At 46.1% G+C, this 19,781-nt stretch overlaps 2 protein-coding genes across 2 annotated transcripts; one reads left to right on the top strand and one right to left on the bottom strand.

Annotated features, from left to right (window-relative positions):
- Positions 1–8,812: 8,812 nt before the first annotated feature.
- On the top strand, positions 8,813–11,792 carry gemin2 (gem (nuclear organelle) associated protein 2; the record flags this gene model as incomplete). The annotated part of the gene is made up of 10 exons (XM_079216418.1): positions 8,813–8,934; positions 9,221–9,305; positions 9,531–9,620; positions 9,911–9,970; positions 10,105–10,221; positions 10,392–10,436; positions 10,548–10,616; positions 10,712–10,822; positions 11,025–11,083; positions 11,305–11,792. The coding sequence occupies 10 exons, from the start codon at positions 8,813–8,815 to the stop codon at positions 11,342–11,344; spliced, it is 798 nt and encodes a 265-aa protein (XP_079072544.1). The 3' UTR covers positions 11,345–11,792.
- A 664-nt stretch (positions 11,793–12,456) lies between these two features.
- pnn (pinin, desmosome associated protein) lies at positions 12,457–17,652 on the bottom strand. Its single transcript, XM_079217582.1, has 9 exons — positions 17,520–17,652; positions 17,011–17,088; positions 16,344–16,415; positions 15,794–15,869; positions 15,604–15,698; positions 15,413–15,488; positions 14,774–14,929; positions 14,451–14,589; positions 12,457–14,340 (listed from the first exon to the last, which is right to left on the bottom strand). The coding sequence occupies exons 1-9, from the start codon at positions 17,630–17,632 to the stop codon at positions 13,121–13,123; spliced, it is 2,025 nt and encodes a 674-aa protein (XP_079073708.1). The 5' UTR covers positions 17,633–17,652; the 3' UTR covers positions 12,457–13,120.
- Positions 17,653–19,781: the final 2,129 nt, after the last annotated feature.

Here is a 19,781-nt window from a genome sequence, read left to right as displayed (position 1 = left end):
CGTGTGTTACATGCTGTTGAGTTGCAGGGTAATGGTAAATAACAAGCTGGTCCCAGTAGGACATAGGTGGGGACTCACTCAGCCAATGTTTCGAAATTGTACTCACCGACCTGGCCTCATTTCCGTCCATGTGAAACTATCACTAGTCCCCTCAAAACATTTTAAACGGTTTGCCTCGAGACAAGGTGCATGGGCTGCCAGCTGGCTCGAGATGTGTAATAGACCCACCAGCACTCAGGAATGTGAGTGATGATGACGGAGCCAAAGCGAACTTGAGTCCAGACGGAGAGTCAGATCGACGTGACACAAGTTCCTTGTCTTAAAGAACCAGACTACACAGTCGGTTGACCCTGAACGATCAGCTAGAGAACCCACAGCCCTGTACACAATGCTCAAAACATAGGCAGGTGTACATGTGTGCTTTTAAGTTACCTGACCAAACATGTTAAAACTGGGTCAGGCAACATTTCTGACCAGGGACAGCGGAGACTTTCTCCAACAGACTCATCCCGATACAGGAGAACACACCTTCCTGCACACTGCTATTAGACTTTATAATAAATCACCAGATCCTCCGTCAATCGATTCAACATCCACATCAATAGCCCTTGCACCGCTTTTGTTGTTTAGTTAGTCACTGTACATACTTATATACACTTCATATTCATATCACCCCCAGTCATAATACTAAAGAATGCTGTGAGGTGGGGAAAAACTGTGGCTAAACTAGGCTAGTGTACTTTATCTCTGTTAGTATTATTTAATGGTGTTTGGAACGAACCTGAACGACGACTTTGAGCCTCCATCCGGCCTACATGGAGTTCAATCTGCAGGTGAATCTTACCTGTACAGTCAGCCATGTGAGGCGCTCCCTCGCTGCATGAACATGAGTGGATGAGTCTTCGGCGATCTGATGAGCAAAGTCCAGAGTTTGCCTCATTACCCCTGAAATCAGATTCACAAACATGTTGCCACAAATGGTATAATATGCAAATTCAGTATTGATGTACTAGCGTGAAACAAAAATAGCAAATAATGTTCCGCATGCCATAGTGTTCCAGGTTTTGTGTCGCAGGAGGATTGAGGATGCAGCCGGCCGCGTTGCACTCCTTTTAAATTTTTTTCTTATTGCTTAATATCTTTTAATCATCTTTTAATCCGTCTTGATTCAGGGACACTTGAGCCATCCATACCTTCCAGTGGCTGTGGTGATGCTGACTCAGGGGGCATTCTCTCTCCTTCACTACTCTTCCCCTCCTCTTTCCTTTCCTGATCCTCGGTGACCCTCTCCTTTGCTGTGCCTCCGCTTAGTCGTCCATCTTTCTCCTCACCCACCCTCATCCATTCATCTCCTGGAGTGTTGGTCCTATCCAGGCCCTCAGAGGAATCCTCCTCACCTTCGCCGTGAGTTGAACAGGATCCCCCGACACAGCTGGCCCCGGCTGCATTGAACAGGGAACACACATGCACTCGGATTGAAGTCATTGCAAGTTAAAAACCCACACTTGAATACAAAATATCAAAGTAACTTCAAGAATATATTCGTGGCCATGAAGAATACTTGGTGTGTGCTGCTGATGTCTGATTCACCTGTGCTGAAAGTCTCTCTCACTCTGGCCAGCAGCACTTCTAGCTTCTGAAGTGCGATGAGCGCTCTGGTCTTTTCCTTGACCTCCCGCGGTGCGTCCGCGAGCCTCGCGCTGGGCGCCATCAGAGCCTCCCTGTGATGACCCAGAAGCCTCTCTATATCCAGCAATATCGAGCCATCGTTATCGGGGTCACCGGTCGTGGGTCCCTTGCTCCCCAACACGTAATCCAAAAATTGCAGCTTGTGTCGCCCGAAGAGCTCCAGCAGAACGGTCGCCTCGTCCGCGCTCATGTGAGCGAGGAGGTTCTTGTAGTGTGGGGCGAGGGTTTTAGTCTGGAGGGGGCTTTCCGTGGGGTGAGATCGACCCCCCGTTGGGGTCGGAGGTGATGTCCGGGTCTCCGCAACAGGAGGGGAAGTGTGCAAATCTTGCATGTAAACCTGACCCGAAGCAGTGGTTACATCCAGTGCTCGCTCAGGAGGGAGAGAGGCTTGGACCGCGGATGTGTCGCCTGCATCAGAACCCAAACCCGGGGAAGACTCTTTGGATCCCTCAGTTTCGGTGATGGGCGATCCAAAAAAGTTAAAGGCGTTTTTGAAAAGGCCGAACGCTCCATTACTTCCAGGCGCTCCTGGCCCTGGATTGTGACCGTCTGACGGAGCACTTTGTTCGGACGTCACAGCCGGGCTTTCAAGCTCTGTTTCCTTCTCAGCGGTAACCTCGGTGCTGATGGTTTCAGAGTCTCCAAGCTCAGTGTTGTGGGCCTCACGGGAATGCAGCTGCTCATCTTCTGTGTTCTCCGTTGTCTGGCCAAGTGCAAGTGGATCTGCGCTCTCATCTGAATCTCTTTTCTCTTCCTTCTCTTCCTCCACCAGTACTCCATCCTCATCCTTCTCCTCGCCTTCAGCCGGTACCGGCTGACTCGCTCCTACCCTGTCTGGTAATATTTGATAATTGTCGGCCATTGGATTTTGCTTCCCTGTCTCCACTGCCCCTTCCTCAATTGAGCTCAACATATTCTCAGGATCATTTCCATCTCCGTCCTTTACAACTCTGTCTTTGCTAGCCTGAGGACAAAGGTCATTTGAACATGTAAGGGTCCCCTCTTCCCCTTTGCTCCTCCTCAACAGCTCAACCTCCTCCTCTTTCACTTCACCCCTGACCTTTTCTTCCTCTCTCTCCTCTTCCTCCATCGGCGGGTCTTCGGTCCGGCTCTCTTCAGTCCGCGTGGACGAGCTGTTCTCGTCTTGTGTCTCTTTCCCGTCGCTCTCTGGCTCCAGACTGTTCTTGTCTTTCTTAGCGTGAGGTAAAGAGTGGAGGCTGTTTTCCATCTCTTCCTCAAAATGAGGCTCTGCTTGTTTTTCTTCATCCTCTTTAGTATCTTGTTCCTTAACTCCTTCTACCTCCTTTAACTCCGCTCCTTTTAATTCTTCCCCCTCCGCCTGCTTTTCCTCTTTGAACTCCTGCTGCTTCCTCTCTTCCTTTATCTCATTCCCTTCCTCCTGTTCCTCTACTTCTTTTATCTCCTCCACTTCCTCTTGTTTCCCCTCTTCCTTTATCTCCTTCCCTTCTTCCGGTTTCCCTTCTTCCTTTATTTCCTCCATTTCCTCCTGTTTCCCCTCTTCCTTTATCTCCTTCCCATCTTCCTGTTTCCCCTCTTCCTTTATCTCCTCCACTTCCTCCTGTTTCCTCTCTTCCTTTATCTCCTTCCCTTCTTCCTGTTTCCCCTCTTCCTTTATCTCCTCCACTTCTTCCTGTTTCCCCTCTTCCTTTATCTCCTCCACTTCCTCCTGTTTCCTCTCTTCCTTTATCTCCTCCACTTCTTCCTGTTTCCCCTCTTCCTTTATCTCCTCCACTTCCTCCTGTTTCCCCTCTTCTTTTATCTCTTCCACTTCCTCCTGTTTCTCTACTTCCTTTATCTCCTCCACTTCCTCCTGTTTCTCTACTTCCTTTATCTCTTCCACTTCCTCCTGTTTCCACACTTCCTTTATCTCCTCCACTTCCTCCTGTTTCCCTACTTCCTTTATCTCCTCCACTTCCTGTTTCTCCTCTTTTTTTATTTCTTTCACATCCTGCCGTTTCCCCTCTCCCTTTAACCGCTCCTGTTTCTCTACTTCCTTTATCTCCTCCACTTCCTCTTGTTTCCCCTCTTCTTTTATCTCCTTCTTTTCCTCTTGTTTCCCCTCTTCCTTTATCTCCTTCCTTTCCTCCTGTTTCTCTACTTTCTTTATCTCCTCCACTTCCTCCTGTTTCTCTACTTCCTTTATCTCCTCCACTTCCTCATGTTTCCCTACTTCCTTTATCTCCTCCACTTCCTCATGTTTCCCTACTTCCTTTATCTCCTCCACTTCCTCATGTTTCCCTACTTCCTTTATCGCCTCCACTTCCTCATGTTTCCCTACTTCCTTTATCTCCTCCACTTCCTCCTGTTTCCCCTCTTCCTTTATCTCCTCCACTTCCTCCTGTTTCCCCTCTTCTTTTATCTCTTCCACTTCCTCCTGTTTCTCTACTTCCTTTATCTCCTCCACTTCCTCCTGTTTCCCCTCTTCTTTTATCTCCTCCACTTCCTCCTGTTTCTCTACTTCCTTTATCTCCTCCACTTCCTCCTGTTTCCACACTTCCTTTATCTCCTCCATTTCCTCCTGTTTCTCTACTTCCTTTATCTCCTCCACTTCCTCTTGTTTCCCCTCTTCTTTTATCTCCTTCTTTTCCTCTTGTTTCCCCTCTTCCTTTATCTCCTTCCTTTCCTCCTGTTCCTCTACTTTCTTTATCTCCTCCACTTCCTCCTGTTTCTCTACTTCCTTTATCTCCTCCACTTCCTCATGTTTCCCTACTTCCTTTATCTCCTCCAGTTCCTCATGTTTCCCTACTTCCTTTATCTCCTCCACTTCCTCATGTTTCCCTACTTCCTTTATCGCCTCCACTTCCTCCTGGTTCCCCTCTTCCTTTATCTCCTCCACTTCCTCGTGTTTCCACACTTCCTTTATCTCCTCCACTTCCTCCTGTTTCCCTACTTCCTTTATCTCCTCCACTTCCTGTTTCTCCTCTTTTTTTATTTCTTTCACATCCTGCCATTTCCCCTCTCCCTTTAACCGTTCTATCTCCTCCTGCTTTCCCGCTTCCTTTGACCCCACTTCCTCAGTCTGAGTCTCTCTTCCAGAGTCTGTAGCTGACTTGAGACCACTTTCATTCAAAATGTATTTCCCAAACTCAATCGTCTCAGTTTGAACTGGCTGATTGTTTTCGTCACTGTGTCTCTGAGTTTCTTGAACAGTTTCCTTTAGCTCGTGTGAATCACCAACACCTTGAGACACTGAGTCCTGATCTGCACTGTTTTCCATCGGTGTTGTGCTCTCACTGGTGGAAAACGTTCTTCTGTCCTCTGAAGCCTTTTCAGTACAGTCAGTACTTTTATTAGTAGAACGAGATGATCCCTCACCGGCCTCCCCATCCTGTCTGATCTCACCCTGAGGTGTCTCTGTTTCTGTGCTGTCGATCATAGCCAGTGAATCTGAACCATCAATATTGGTTTCTACACTGTGAGCAGGTAGAGGTTCATCAGACACAAAATCCTGATCCTTGCCGCTTACAGTTTTACTCTCGTCTCCTCCTCCTTCTCTGTTATTAACCTCAGCCTCACTTTCTATTGATTTAGGCATCTGATGATATTTACCTTTCATTTCTGCAGATTTCTTGCGATCATCTGAAGCACCGTCTTCCTCTTCTTCCTTACTGCTGTTGAGCATTGACGGCATTCCACCATCAGTCTTGGACGTCGTCTCGACCTCGGTCTGAAGAGGAATGTCTTCTAGGTTGACCTCGGCTGCTGCATCTTCAGGTGAGACACGGTCCTTGCTGCTTTCTGAAGCACCTTTACCGTTATAGTTCGTTTCAGGATGGACTCGGATCTCTGGTGGGACATTTTGGTCTTTCGGAGTTTCTTCCACCTTTGATGCATTGGCAGTCTCTATCTCTACCTCCTCTGTCAGTGCACTTTGAGATCGACTGGTATCCACATTCTCTGAGCCTGTTGGGTGTTCAAAGGTTGTGTCCTCTTCTGTCCCCTTCAAACCACTTCCTGCACTCTCCTCAACTTCCTTCTTGTCTTTCCCGAAGCCTAAAATGTCCCCGATCCCCATATCCAACCAAGAGCCGGACGCCGGCTGTTCTTCCTCCTCCTGGGTTGTCTCCTCTCCTTCAGGCGTTGCCTCGTGCCCTGCCTCCTGATTGGTCCATCCGAACCCCAGCGTGCTTGACAGTCCGTTTCCCAGCCAATCCAATGTCCCCGTCTCTTTCCGCTCCTCTTTGTGTAATTGGCTGCCTTCTAGGTCCAGAGTCATCCTCCTACTCCTGAATCTTTCTGCCTGTTCCTCGCCATCTTCTCTTTCTTCATCTTGCTCTTTTTCTGACGTTTTTTCTGTCCCTCCTCCAAAGCCAAGCCACCCAGTCATGGTTGACGCCAAAGAGTTCGCACTGTCTGTGTCTTCTTCTGTACCTTTCTCAGCGTCATCGGGTTTCCCTTCTCCTCCGAACCCCAGCCATCCTGTCACGGACGAAGCGACAGAAGCTTCGGCCCGCGTCTCTGTTATCTCGGCGGCGTCTTCCTCTTTAGCCAGACCTAACCACCCTGTCACCGAAGAACCGAGCCAGGAGGAGGGGGAGGGGTCAGACCCACCTTGTTCCATCCGAGCCGCAGGAGTCTCCCGCGATCCCTCGGGAGTCCCGGCTGCCGCGTCGCCAGCACTTTTGCTTTCGTCCTCTTCTTCCGAGGCTACGCCAGCTTCCGGTGCCGCAACTGGAGATTCTGCAGAGGGCTCTTCTGATGTCGGGGGACTTTCAGCGCTCGTGCCATCGGGGTAGGGAGTGGTGTGGGCGGTTTCTGACTCCTGCTTTTTCTGATCACCGTCCGCATCACCGTCCAAATGACTAGAGTCAATGGGGTAACCAAACTCATCCATGCAGAAGAAATCAGATTTCTGAATGAAAAAAAGAGAAGTGAGGAATAACAGATTCGACATTACTACTTTAGCAACAAATGTGGGGTTAAATACTGTACCATTTCACTCTATTCATTAGCAACCACATGCATAGTCTGTATGAAAGAGAAGTCTATAATCTGAAGAGCTACTGAAAATCAAACTACCTGTGTTGCCAATACTTTCTCCGTGGCAGCGTAAACCTGCTCCTCCTGCACCGCTTCCTTCGGGAAATAGCCGAACTGCTTGTCAATCTGAAAGCAAAAGGAAGCAGAGTTCTGTAAGGCCACGGCAGCATCGTGGACCAATGGAGGGAAGGAGGGAAGGAGGGAAGGAGAGAAGGAGGGAAGGAGGGAAGGAGAGAAGGAGAGAAGGAGGGAAGGAGCACACGGCGATCAAGAGGAGAGGAAAACGAGAGACTGATGAAGAGGACAAAGCGCATTTTTTATATTTCCTGAAAAAGTTTCCCACTTCGTTTTAGGCCCAGTGGCTATGATTATGTTTATGGCTGAAGTGTTGCAAATGAAGAAGAAATTTAATTTCTGTTATTTTTAAATATATTATATAAGCTAATCTCATTCAAAAGCCACTCAATGCCATCTTAATCAATAATGACATGTCTCTGAAAAGCAGAGCCGTTCTTATACAGTTAAGTGAAAGACTCACATGCAGGTGGTGATGTTGGGTCAGCACATTCATACCTTAGTGTTTACAATCTATCACTCATTCGGCCCTGTTTCCGTACACAAGTACACCATCATATAAGTGAACTGGAACTCTCACAGACATTTGTGTTCATCAGGTACAGAGTCACCATGACTTAGTCCAGTGGTTCTCAAATGGGGGTACGTGAGATTAAAACATATATATATTTAAAATGAGCATCCATTCAAAAATCCTTTAAAATAGCTATTTAATTAATATTCAATCAAATATAAATGAAAACTGAATTGTATATATTCTATATTAAATCAAAAACTGATGGCATACCGCTGTGTTTTACATCTTTTTTTTCAGCTTTGCACTAGTTAGGGGGTAGGGGGTACATCACTGAAAAAAGGTTGAGAACCAATGTCTTAGTCAATCAGTGCATGATTCTGATTATTGCAGCTGATTAATTCCAACCTCTGATGATCAAATTACTCACCTAACCAGCACACATTAGGATATCTCTCTGTATTATAATCAGGACTAATCTCCTCAATCCAGAACTTGAATTAGGAGAGAGCGATGGCGCTGTCAGACTCACGCTGCCGGCCCAGAGGTCTCCTCTCTTCCCAGCCAGTTTGTGGTAAACAAAAATGGTGTCTCCTCGTCTGAAGCTCAGGAAACGGCAGTCCTCGGCATGGTGGTCCCTGGTGGCCTGAACTCTGCTGATCAGGCCTGCGCACACACACACACACACACACACACACACACACACACACACACACACACACACACACACACACACACACACACACACAAAACAACAACACAGATCACCATCATAAAGAAAGTTTCTAGAAAGACAGACATATATTATATATACACCGGATCATAAACTACAATACAAGAATTAAAAACTTACTTTGACACTCAGAATCCCCACAGATCTTGTAGTCTGACAACGATCCCAGACTGAAGTGGGGTAAAATCACAAATACCATGCCAGTACACCACAGGATTCTGCGTGCCGGTGAAACAGCCATTCTTGTTGTTTTAACAGGAAATGTCCATACTAAGTCTGAAATAACTGCTAGTTATGCTGCAAGTGGACATTGCCTCCCAGCTGCTGCCGTCATGAAGACTCAATGGTAAATGCGAGGGCTGAGATTAGATACAAGGCTAGCTTGAGGATAATCATTAACACAAGAGCTGTTTGCAATACATCATTATCTGCACCTTGGTCAAAGGTGTTGTTTTTATTTTTATTTCAGTTCAATATTACAGAGGAACTTCTATGATGGACTTCTCCCCGTGGAATAAATTAAATAAAAAATAAAAAAAACATGGCAGCAGATTATTTGTGCTGGCTACGTCGTGGAGGTTTTGGGGACTTTAGCCTCCGTAGTGGCGTTCACGTCACCATAACAACCAGCCGCCGCGCACTGAGCCTACGTCATCACTCCGCGTTTCCAATCAAGATGGCCACCTAAGTTTGGGAGCTGCTAGTTTTCACACGCTCTACCAGCACACAGGACCCGGCAACAACTTTTGTTTGTGTTACCTCACATGTCTTGAGAGGAATTCGCTTTCCATCGGTTCACAATGAAGTCGGACGTGGAGGAGTTAATGCCGAGGCTGCTGCCCGTTGACTTTGGAGCCGGTGCGGAGGACCTGGACCTGAATGGACCGCCGAGAAACCCCCGGGAGTACCTCCGACAAGTCCAGTGAGTTCACTTCACATTATTCTCATGTGTCTTCTTCTCAGACAGTGGAGAATTGGGGTGACTGCCGCGTGCTACGCTTATGCTACCGCCGGAAAATAGTGTAACAATGGCGGAGAACAGCGGGTTCGTGACCTAACGTTAGATGGGTTCACGGACCCAGTGGACCTCGGACAGTAGAGTTGTATCGTGACAGCCAGCGTGACAGTACATCTTATTTTACGCATATGTACATTTTATGTATGCATATGTTTTATGTTATATGTATATAATATATGCTCTTCGACAGGTTGGAGGCGTCACTGTGCCCAGAGGTGGTGGTTGCTCAGATTGACCCCAAGAAACTGAAGAAGAAACAAACAATTAATGCCTCTGTGAGTAAACGTCATTTACAAAAAACAACCCATGCATAGACATACGGTGCAGTACATATCCTAATTATCCTCTTTCAAGACATGTGTGCTGTTTAGGTGAGTCATTTGAACATCAGAGGTTGGAGTTAATCAGCTGCAATGCAGATTTGTTTTAATTTTTATATGCAAATCCATAAAATGAGTTTGAAGGGAAACATGGAGGATGATGTTTCCTTCTGTTTGAAGGTGGCGGGCTGCCATGCTGCTCCAGAGGGTTTCTCCCCCAGCCTCGGTTGGCAGCAGCACCAAGTCGGTACCTTCTCAGACGTCAGACAGGTAAAACAAAACCCATAAGACATCTTATCTTACAGTACATGTTTTACACTTTAGTTAATAAAATGGCAAACCTTGTATCACATTGTACATTATACATCCCCAAAACCTCTGAGCTGCCTATAACAAGTGAACTATCCTGCTCTAGAACGCTGTAATGTCACATGTGTCTTGGCTCGGTGTTTGCCTGCTTTTAAGTGTGTTGCAATGATGCTCTTTGGCCGGGTTGAATAAAAAACTAAATCATATAATGATGATAATTCTATTACTACAATTCTGCCTTTTGCATTCAGAGCATCACAAAGAACAGGAGTCACTGGAGCGGCCACACTCTGGACGACAATGTGCAGATGGTGAGGGGATGGTGAGGGGATGGTGAGGGGTCATTTGAGGCGTCCGTTTGAACCGAATGCCGATCACGACAAAACACTTGCATTTGTGTGTGTGTGTGTGTGTGTGTGTGTCTGTGTGTGTCTGTGTCCGACAGCCAAATCTGACAGATGAGGAGGGCTGGAAGAGGTTTTGTTTAGGGGAGACGGTCTGCCTGGACACGGCATCCTGCCACACAGATGCTGGAACAGAGCTGGCGCTGGATTACAGCAAGGTAGCCTGTGTGCTGCTTGTGTGGAGGGAAACGATAACGAATCATTCATTGAACTATTGTTATTGTGATGGCAATCTAACATTTAAATAATTTTAGGTAATGGGCTAATATATATATTTTAAAGAAAATAAATCTGTGATAACAAAACTGAAACGTGTGTCTGTGCTCAGGTGGGCTTCCCTCCATTCCTCACCATCGTCAGCCGACTGAACCAGGTGAACAGTTTACTCATTTACACACGGAGCTCACATTCTGAACCCAGATCCAATTCTTAATAGTTCTCTCTCTCTCTCTCTCTCTCTCTCTCTCGCTCTCTGTGTCGTCAGTCCACTGTGCTGATGGTGTTGGAAACTCTAATCTGCTGGTTTGAGGAACACGAGTTTGTTCCACAGCTGGTGGGTTCAGTTCGTTAACTTCCCTCTGCACATTTTTTTAATAATCGGTTGCCAACGCCTCGTGTGTGACAGCGTTTCCTTGCTGCTGTGCGTAGGGTCGCTGGCTGTACGCCTTGTTGGCCAGCCTGGAGAAGCCTCTGCTGCCCGAAGCCCACGCCTGCATCAGACAGCTGGCCAGGAGAAGTGCTCAGCTGCGCAGCACAGTGGTGCGACTCAACCTCCTCTACCAATGTGTTTGCTGCTCCCTTCGCTCCTTCTTCTCTTTCTCTGTGTATTTATTAGTAGCAACCTAGGATGGTAGCTTATAAAGCTATAGAATCCGTATTCCAGTAGAAAAACATCACTGTACTTTTTAAATGTGTACTATTCGCTGGACCCATTATTTTATTTACTTTTCTGATCCCACAGGAGAGTCAGGAGGACGAGACACTGCCTGTCCTCAACCTGCTCATCTGTCTCGTTGCCAGGTATCATCTTCCATTGAGTAGTTCATATTGTCAGGTCACATGACATTTAATACATGAGGGCCGTCTGGTTAGTCGTATTCAACCCAAGGCAAAGAGAGAAAGAGCTGCCAAGAGCATGCAGTCCTACCAGTATCTTGTTTGAGTGATTATGCCAACATTTTACATACAGTATGTGAGCTATAACGTGTGCCATTATGCTCCATTGCTTTTCTTTCCTGCAGATACTTTGAGCAGAATGACCTGGCAGACCAGCCGGAGTGAACACAGGGTTGAGTAGAACGTCCAGATGTGGAGGAGGAATGTGTTGCATCTCTCCAAACAGTGAAGCAACAGGAAACACATGGACAACTGAAGATGTTGACTCTTTAAAAGAACAAAACGGAAAGATGCAAACAGCCGCGTGGAGGGCTGTGGCCATTCAAGTTGAGGACATAACCAAAAGATCTCGATCATGAACTCTCAACCGGGAATATTTCAATTCGCATTTGGATCTCTGCTGACGTTAACAGGACCATGAGAATGAGAGATTTGATTCTGTACATTTTGTTCTGGTGTTTATGGATGTATGGAGTTTTCTATTAAACTGTGATTTACTACTTATGTGGACATTGTCATAGAGCCCATTCAAATAGTTGCCAAAATCAGCATTTATGAAAGTGAATATCTTAGAGATGATTGGTCTTACGGTTAATTCAGAATCAGGTCACAAACTAACCACTGGGAGCTGTAAGCTGCAAGGTCAAAATGTAGAAACGTTCTAAATATAGCTCACACACACGGTTCTCCTGCTAAGTCCGAGTGTTTCGGGCTGTCCCACTGCCAGAGCATTGGAGGGCTCTCTGGCAGACAAAGCCCTTTATGAACCCTTCCGGCAAATCAGCATTAGATACCGACTTCCCCAAAGGGAATTACCCACAATTCCTAGCAATGTGACTAAGCATATTACCCGTAGAAGCATGGCGATGTAATGCATGCCGTCTCTTGACGTTATGAAATTGTTGAGCTTGGCCTCGCTGGAAATAGATTTGAAAAGACATCTCATCTCGTGGAAGACATTAAACCAGGGAGTAAAAAGTAAAATAAATACCTGCAATTGGATACAATATTTGTTTGTTGTCATGGTGACTTGATATCTTGCATCAAAGTGCTGTCCCATTCATATCTACACCACATCAAGCCCTCCGTCTCCTACACTGAACCAGTTAACGTCAGTAAGCGCCTGAGGGTTCAGGGATCGGGTCTGAGACTCTGGGGAATTGTGATGGAATCTTTCTGTATTTCGACATTCAACAAACAAATTAATCAGATTTCGTCGACACCGAAAACATTTGCAGCCCTAAAATGATTGGCAGGAAAGAAATACACCACACACGTCCACTAAGATCTCACCTTTAATTTGAAGCAGATTTTAGGTCGGTACAAAAAAAAAAAAAAAAAAAAAAATGGAAAAAACATTTTCAAAAACCAGCATTTGAGCTAAAAATCACACATGTACCAACGTGAGGAAGATACAAGGGCCTCAACATTGACCAAATGGTGGAAATAAGAGGATGAATAGCATTTAAAACACTAGTTAATGCTCACTGCTACCAGAACGCCCTCCTCCCCATTACCTGTGGCATTATGATTAGGATGGAAAAACGTTAACATTCAACACAATCCCTGCGTCATGAAGACTTTTCTTAAACTCAGACATCAGGTCGAAGATAACATGACTAAATTAAGCCTTGAATAAACTCGTAGGTGTCAAACCTGTTCGTCCAATTAGAGACGGATGCGCCGCTGACTAAGAGTTCAGTTTACATTTCTTTTGCCAAGTTAAAAAAAAAAAGTTAAATTTATAACCAGCCAGCCACTGTTTTCAATTCCTTTTTGACATCAACTTGTAAATCCCTACACTGAGAAGAAACTAAATCATATTAAAACCTCAAACGGCCTTCGTGACATTTTAAGAGAAATGCTAGTTTAAAAACTCTTCGTGTGCCATTAAGTGAATGGTGGATTTCCCCTCAGCGGGTTCCTGCGTTTGACATCCGATCAGCGTCTCTTGTCCTTCCTGTCTCTATCTTTATGATCCCTATCGCTGCGGGACGACCTCCGTCCTTCCTCGCTCCTCTTCTTCTCCTTCTCCTTCGACCCCTTGGAGTCTCTCCCTCCTCTCTTGCGGTGACTTTTCTCTTCTCCCTTCTTCCGGTCCCTGGCCCTGTCAGATGGCCTCCTCTTGCGCTTGCCGCCGTCTCGGCTACGACTTCGGCTGCTGGACGATGAGGACGACGAGGACGAAGAGGAGTGGCTGGATCCGGAGGATGAGGAGGAGCTTCCGCTGGAGGAGGAGCCAGAGGAGGAAGAGGTGGAGCTGTTGCTATGACTGCGGCCCTTCTTTGGCTGTTTCTCCTTCTTCCTCCCTCTCCTGCCCACCTCCTGCTTGGAGGGTGTGGGTGGGATGCCGGCGGCCTCCTGGGAATCGGGCAGTTTTTGAGGTGCTCCGTCCCCCGGTTTCTCTTCCACGGCCTGCTTCTTTGTTGCAGTGTTCTGGACCTCCAGAACAGGGATGATGGGGATATCCTGCCCAGGAGCCGTGAAGGCCATTTGGGGTTCTGGGGTTGGAGAGGATGCCTGGGTCTCAAAGGGCTTCACTGCCGGCTCCCCTGCTGCTTGGCTGAGCTGGTGACTGCCGTTTGGTGCTTCTTGGCTGGCTGCGGTTGGTTCAGAGGACGGGGTGTTCTGGGTCTTCTTAGTTTGGAGGTCTGTGGGCCCCTGTTTACTGTCTGTCTCTTTCTCCTCGCCCTTTCTCCTGTCCACCTGCTCTGGCCCGCCCTCTACCTCCACCTCCATCTCCTCTGACTCTGGACTGGCCTCCTTCTCTCCCTTCCCCCCCCTGTCTTCTACTACTTTAACCCCCTCCTCTACGGTATTCTTCTCCTCAGTCCCCTCCTCAATCAACTCCACCATCTCTACCTCAATCTCCACCTCCTTCAACACTTCCTTCTTCCCTTCCTCCCCCTTGTTATCCTTCTCAGTCACCTTTCTATCCCCCTCCCTCTCCTCCTCATCTTCCTCATCCTCTTCCTCCATCTCTGCATCCCCCTTGTTACCTGTCACCTTGACTACCTGACCTGCTGGCTTACCCTCCGCCGGGTGGTCCATCCCTGTTGCTGCCATGTTGCCATCCTGGTCGCGGTTTGGTTGCCGCCGGGGGCGGGACTCCATCTTGCTGAGGTGTTCGGCAAAAGCCTCACGCCTCTCCTCAAACACGCCTGTCCAGAAAACAGACTCGAAAAGGTTACAAAGTGATAAACACAAGTTCTCCCCCAGCACAAGAAACGCATGTATAAGATGCTTTCCAAACAAGAAGAATCACACTGACCATTTAGTTTCTTGGTGGAGTCGTCGAGGAGTTTCTGTGTGGCGGAGCATATTTTTCCAGGTACGTAGAAGAGATGAGGCTTGGTCTTGGTACGAATGTATTTCACCAGACGATTGTTGTGGCTGGTCCACTCCTCTTGCTGCCAATGGGGGAAAGTGAAGGTCAAATACAATTCTGTCAAAGTACAAACTTTCGTTTTTACATGCAATCATAGCATAAACATGGCACCATTTCTCAAGCCATTTCTCTCCAAATGCAAACAATCCGTCAGTGCTGCCAATAACCAAATTCAATGTCTTTTGTTTCTACTCGTATTTTCTTACCAGCTGAGCCAATTCCACTTTCTGTTCCAGCAGTCTCAGCTCAGTCTGCTTGGCTCTCCTCTCTTCAAACAGCTCCCTCTTATCAGTCTCCACCTTCTTTTTCTCAGTCTCCGCCTTAACCTCGAGCTTCTGCTCGATCTCGGTACGACGCTTTTGCTGCGGGGGCAGAAGATGGAGAAGACGGGATGAGTTCAAGAGGAAGAGGAGCACAGTTGTAGTGCTCAAGCATCAACGCACTGAATGATTATTGAGCCAGCAGATGGTCTCCCAACATTGTTATGTACGCTATTCTCAACTTCAATTTAAAATGTTGTGATATACAGCGATAACTATATATTATACATTATTAAGTGCATTACAAAACACAGACAACCCTGCCGACATCCATTACTTTTTAAATCAGAGTACATATATTAACCAAATGGTTTATGCAGTCTGGTTTCGGTGACAGATTAGTCGGTAAAAGGAGAATTAGATGAAAATATTTCAGGGGCATATAGTTCTCATTGTGCTGTGGATGAAAATAAGCGCATGTAATATGTAATGTCCATTTACTATTCAGGAAGTCGGTATATTTGCTTTGCCGACGCTCCTCAATAGTGAACAGTTCACGAGTAAAGTGGACAGGTTTTCCCTCACCTTCTCTGTGGAGACGTGAGACTCTTGCTTGAATTTTTGCAGGGTCCCCATCAGCAGGCCAAACATACGCCGATTCCTGAACAAGAGAGCACAACCCCACCATCACACACACATATATATTACAGCCAACTTCATATTGTCCTCTACATGTAAAAAAGTTGTCCGCGGGCTTGCAGCTCACGCCGTCCTACCTCTGTTTGCCCCTCTCATCCAAGGTCTGATCTTGAATGAGGTCTCTGCGCGTTCTCTCCTTGGAGGTAGCTACTACAGACGACTGCAACGCCGGCTGAGAAAGGAAGAAAACACGTAAACCAATTTGTTAGGTTTGTTTGTCTTTAACAACACCGACTGTCTTAGTCGAGATTAATTCTTTCTTTGTACCTTTTTGACATCGTCATCATCCTCGGCGTCGCTGTCGTGACGCGAGTCTCTCCTGGCCCGCTGGTCCCCCGCCAGCCTGCAGACACACAAAGATAAGACACTCAGAAATACTTCAGACATTCTATGTGCAAAGCTATCGGCTAAGACACATCTGTCAGAACACACAGCAGTAAAGTGAATCAATATCTAACGAGGCTGGCAGGATCTGAACACACTGGTTAAAGAAAAGGGTAAATGTAGTCATATTTCCTGATTGTCATTTGGCCGGAGGCAGTCTATGAGCTATGCCAAAATGAAAGTGGTTGGATCCCCTCGAGCAATACAAGCAAGCAACCCATTTAATTTCCCAATAAACTTATTTAAACGCGCTACACTGTATTGATAATTGAGTGGAAGTCCATTTGTTTTTCCCATTCACTTAACTTGTTTTCAGCAGGTTTGATTTAATCTACCTGGGATGTTTTTCCAGCATGAGATTGTGCGCAGAGTTGCTGTTAGTATGACAGTTAGATGGGCATTGCATATTGAAAAGAAAATGTTTTCATCTCACCTCAGCAGGGCTCCTTCGATGTCCCTCTGCTTGGCAGGGGGGCCGCTGCTTCCCATGTCTGAGAGACTACGCCTGGGGAAGGACGGAGACAGACGTCAAATGCATAATTGTAAAAATGCATCACTGTACATATACTTATCGAGCGTATTGTACACTTGGTGGCCAATCTATTAGGCAATGACTTTTCCATGACTTTAAACCAAATTTCCATGAGCAAACATTTAGTGAAATCTGGGTGTAAACAGTAAAAAGTGAGTAAATGTAGTATTTAAACTAACAATGAGAATACAAAGCATACACTAAACCTTAAGTGACACAAATGAATGAGACAATAGTTTGATTAAAAGAATAAACATTTATATAGATGCCTGTATGTATGCCTGCTTGCTTATATTTTGAGTCTTTCTTTTAAAAGCATATTCATTATTTCAAACTGAGCGTAAATGAACGACATGAACACATGAATATCACACATGTACATGACTTTTACAAAGCTTTGGGGATTTAATTGTTTTCAAGGACTTTTCCAGGCCTGGAAACAACCATTTTAAAATGCCATGACTTTTCCAGGTTTTCCATGACCATAAGAATTCTACAATTAGCCGAACTCACACATGTGGCATGCACCAAAATTCCCCTTAACCCGTCTTCTAATCCGAGCTTTTACCTCAGCAGGTTCAGTCCTCTGCCTCTACCTCCACCGGGGCCTGCCATGGGGCCGCCGAGCCGACGGATCTGACCCGGTCTGTAAACACAAAAAAAACAATGTCAGCGGCAACAACAACAACACAAATAAGTCACATTCTCAGCAACGACACAGCTACTTTGTTGGCCCGAGAAACGAGACGGGTCCATCTGGAGTGACACGCCTGCAGGGGGCCTTGCCCAGGTGGCGCACTTGTGGTACTCCACTCCCAAGATTGAGAGCAAAGTCCCGGGTTAACTTGTATTAGTTTCGCGTGGCAAATGGATCCATTTGGACGCAGTTAAAGGCGACAATTGTGTTGCGTTCAACAAACACAGCGCAATGTAGGGACACGAGAATGTTTGCTAACGAGCTAACCGACTCATGCTAGCAAACATCGCTACTCGTTTCGATGCTAGCACTGTGGTTAGCGTATCAGTAGAAATACGCCAAAAGCAACACAAAACCAACACTCGGGTATTTTTTTTTACCTTGATTCATTAGGGTCACGTCCCGTTAACTTTCGAATATTATCGTCCACATTTTTCAGGCTTTCCTTCGCTTTTTCGAGCTGGTCTTGCAAGCTCCGCACTACAACCGCCATCTTGCCAGCCAGTTTGTGCGAATCACGTGGTCTACTTCTTCTTCTACTACTGCGCTCGCTCTTCTTTTCTTCGCTTGTGGCAGCTGACATGCGCGGTCTTGGCGCACTACCGCCACCTGCTGCTCTTTTTGTTGTTGCATAATATAAAAGCATAAACTCATAATTTATGACTGTTTGAACTAAACAACAGACAAATATACCAACTGCATGCAGTATGATCTTTTAAAACCCAACGTGGATGAGAAGAAGAAACACTTAAAGAAACAAATCAAAATAGCAGCGGCACAAGGTTCTAACGTCTGTTGAATTAGTGTACAATTTTTTCTGGAAATTTATCTCTCGTTTTCAGAAATAATTAAAGTCGGTTTGTGTATTTGTAGAACAGAACAAAGTGTTCCTCCTTTAGTTTCCCCTCTTTCTCTCTCTCTCTCTCTCTCTCTCTCTCTCTCTCTCTCTCTCAATTCAATTGGCTTTATTGGCATGAATGTTGGAACAACAATATTGCCAAAGCAAGTACAAACACAAAAATATACAACTCTCATGGACAATAATAATAACAATAAGATTGAAAGAGTACAGGTGTGTGTGTGTGTGTGTGTGTGTGTGTGTGTGTGTGTGTGCATGTGTGCATATGTGTGTGCGTACATGTGTGTGAGCGCGTGCGTGCGTGTGTGTGTCACTGACTGTCCCTCAGGTTGTGACACAACAGGACATAAGCAGCAACAAGCTGTGCTGTGTTTCCTTCTCCTGGAGGATCCTTAGTAGAGGAGATCCTCCAGATCTCTGGAGCCAGAGATCTGGAGCTGAGCCGGTCCAGCAACGCTCATCTAGTTTCAGTATATTTATCACATTTTAGGAGGAAGTGCATCTCTGTCTCAACCTCACCTGTTGAACAGTGACCACATGTTCTGTTTTCTTCTGTCGGCCTTTCTCGATAGCTAGTCGGTGGTCGGAGAGCCTGTACCGGGTCAGGGTCTGTCTCTGCTTCTTCCCCCTGACAGAAGACAGATATTCTGACCATTCAGAATCTCTTTTTAGGGCCAGATAACATTCTAATCTACTTTGATTTGCAGTTTCTTTTTTCTAGTGTTCCTAATATGTTCCTTTGCTTGTCTGTATAGCTGCGTTGACTCCAGCTGGTGTCTGGAGAGCAGTGCTGCTGTGAGGCTGCTTCTGCTGGGTGGAAGTTCGTCTCACACCAGCTGCCTCAGGAGACTCTGTTCTGGGTTCAGCTCTTGGCTTCGGAGGGCTTTAACATGGAGGGGGGAGAGAGAATGGAGTTCTTGTGAATTTGAAAACAAACTCACAAGAACTCCATTCTCTCTCCATTCTCTTTCACACACACTCTCTCTCTCTCCCTCTCACACACTCATTCTCTCTCTCTCTCTCTCTCTCTTTCCCACACACACACACACACACACTTTGCATATCAAAGTGTGTGGCGAAGCATCAAGCAGCATTTCACTCCTGCAGATGATTGCATTGTGTGTAGTGTGCATCACAACATAAATATCTCTTTTTTTTAATGTCAGATGTTCTGTTTCATTCAGTTTGGAAAATGCAGTTTATTATTTTATACATTATTATTTATCATGATCCTTCGTCCGAGCTCTAAACAAAGCTAAAAAAAGACAACAAAAAAAAAGGCTCAATGCTAATTCCCCCTGAATGAAAGAAACAAACTCATTGTATTATTTGTAACTGCTCCTCTTATGTAAATCCTCCAGTTCAGCACCAACATCCCTGTCCTGCAGGTTTAACAGGGAGCGCTCTTCCTGCTCCCGTGGCTGTGTTGTCATGGCGACAGTGGTTGAATCTCATTACCACGTAGTGTAGGGACGGTTCACCGCTCACACTTCTGGGGTTTCCTGCTCATCCTCCCTTGGGTGGAGCTCGTCCTCTGTAACCATGGTGACGTACATGTCTTCTGTGTCCAGTGCTGAACGGTAAATAAGACGCTGGGAGCAAAATGACTTTTTAATGCTTTTATTCACTGACTAAAAGAAGAGAAGCATTCATTCAACATTAATTCAAATCAACATTCGGCATATTGACCTCCCTACCCCGTCAAGTGTACCCCACCTGTCAGTCAAGAGGTCTTACATGGAGGTTTTGTCCCCAACAGAACCATGATAAAATCTGTCCTCTC

Source organism: Taurulus bubalis (genome assembly GCF_910589615.1).
Source record: "Taurulus bubalis genome assembly, chromosome: 4".
In the NCBI taxonomy this organism is placed as follows: Eukaryota; Metazoa; Chordata; class Actinopteri; order Perciformes; family Cottidae; genus Taurulus; species Taurulus bubalis.
This window is presented reverse-complemented; position numbering and strand designations above follow the sequence as displayed.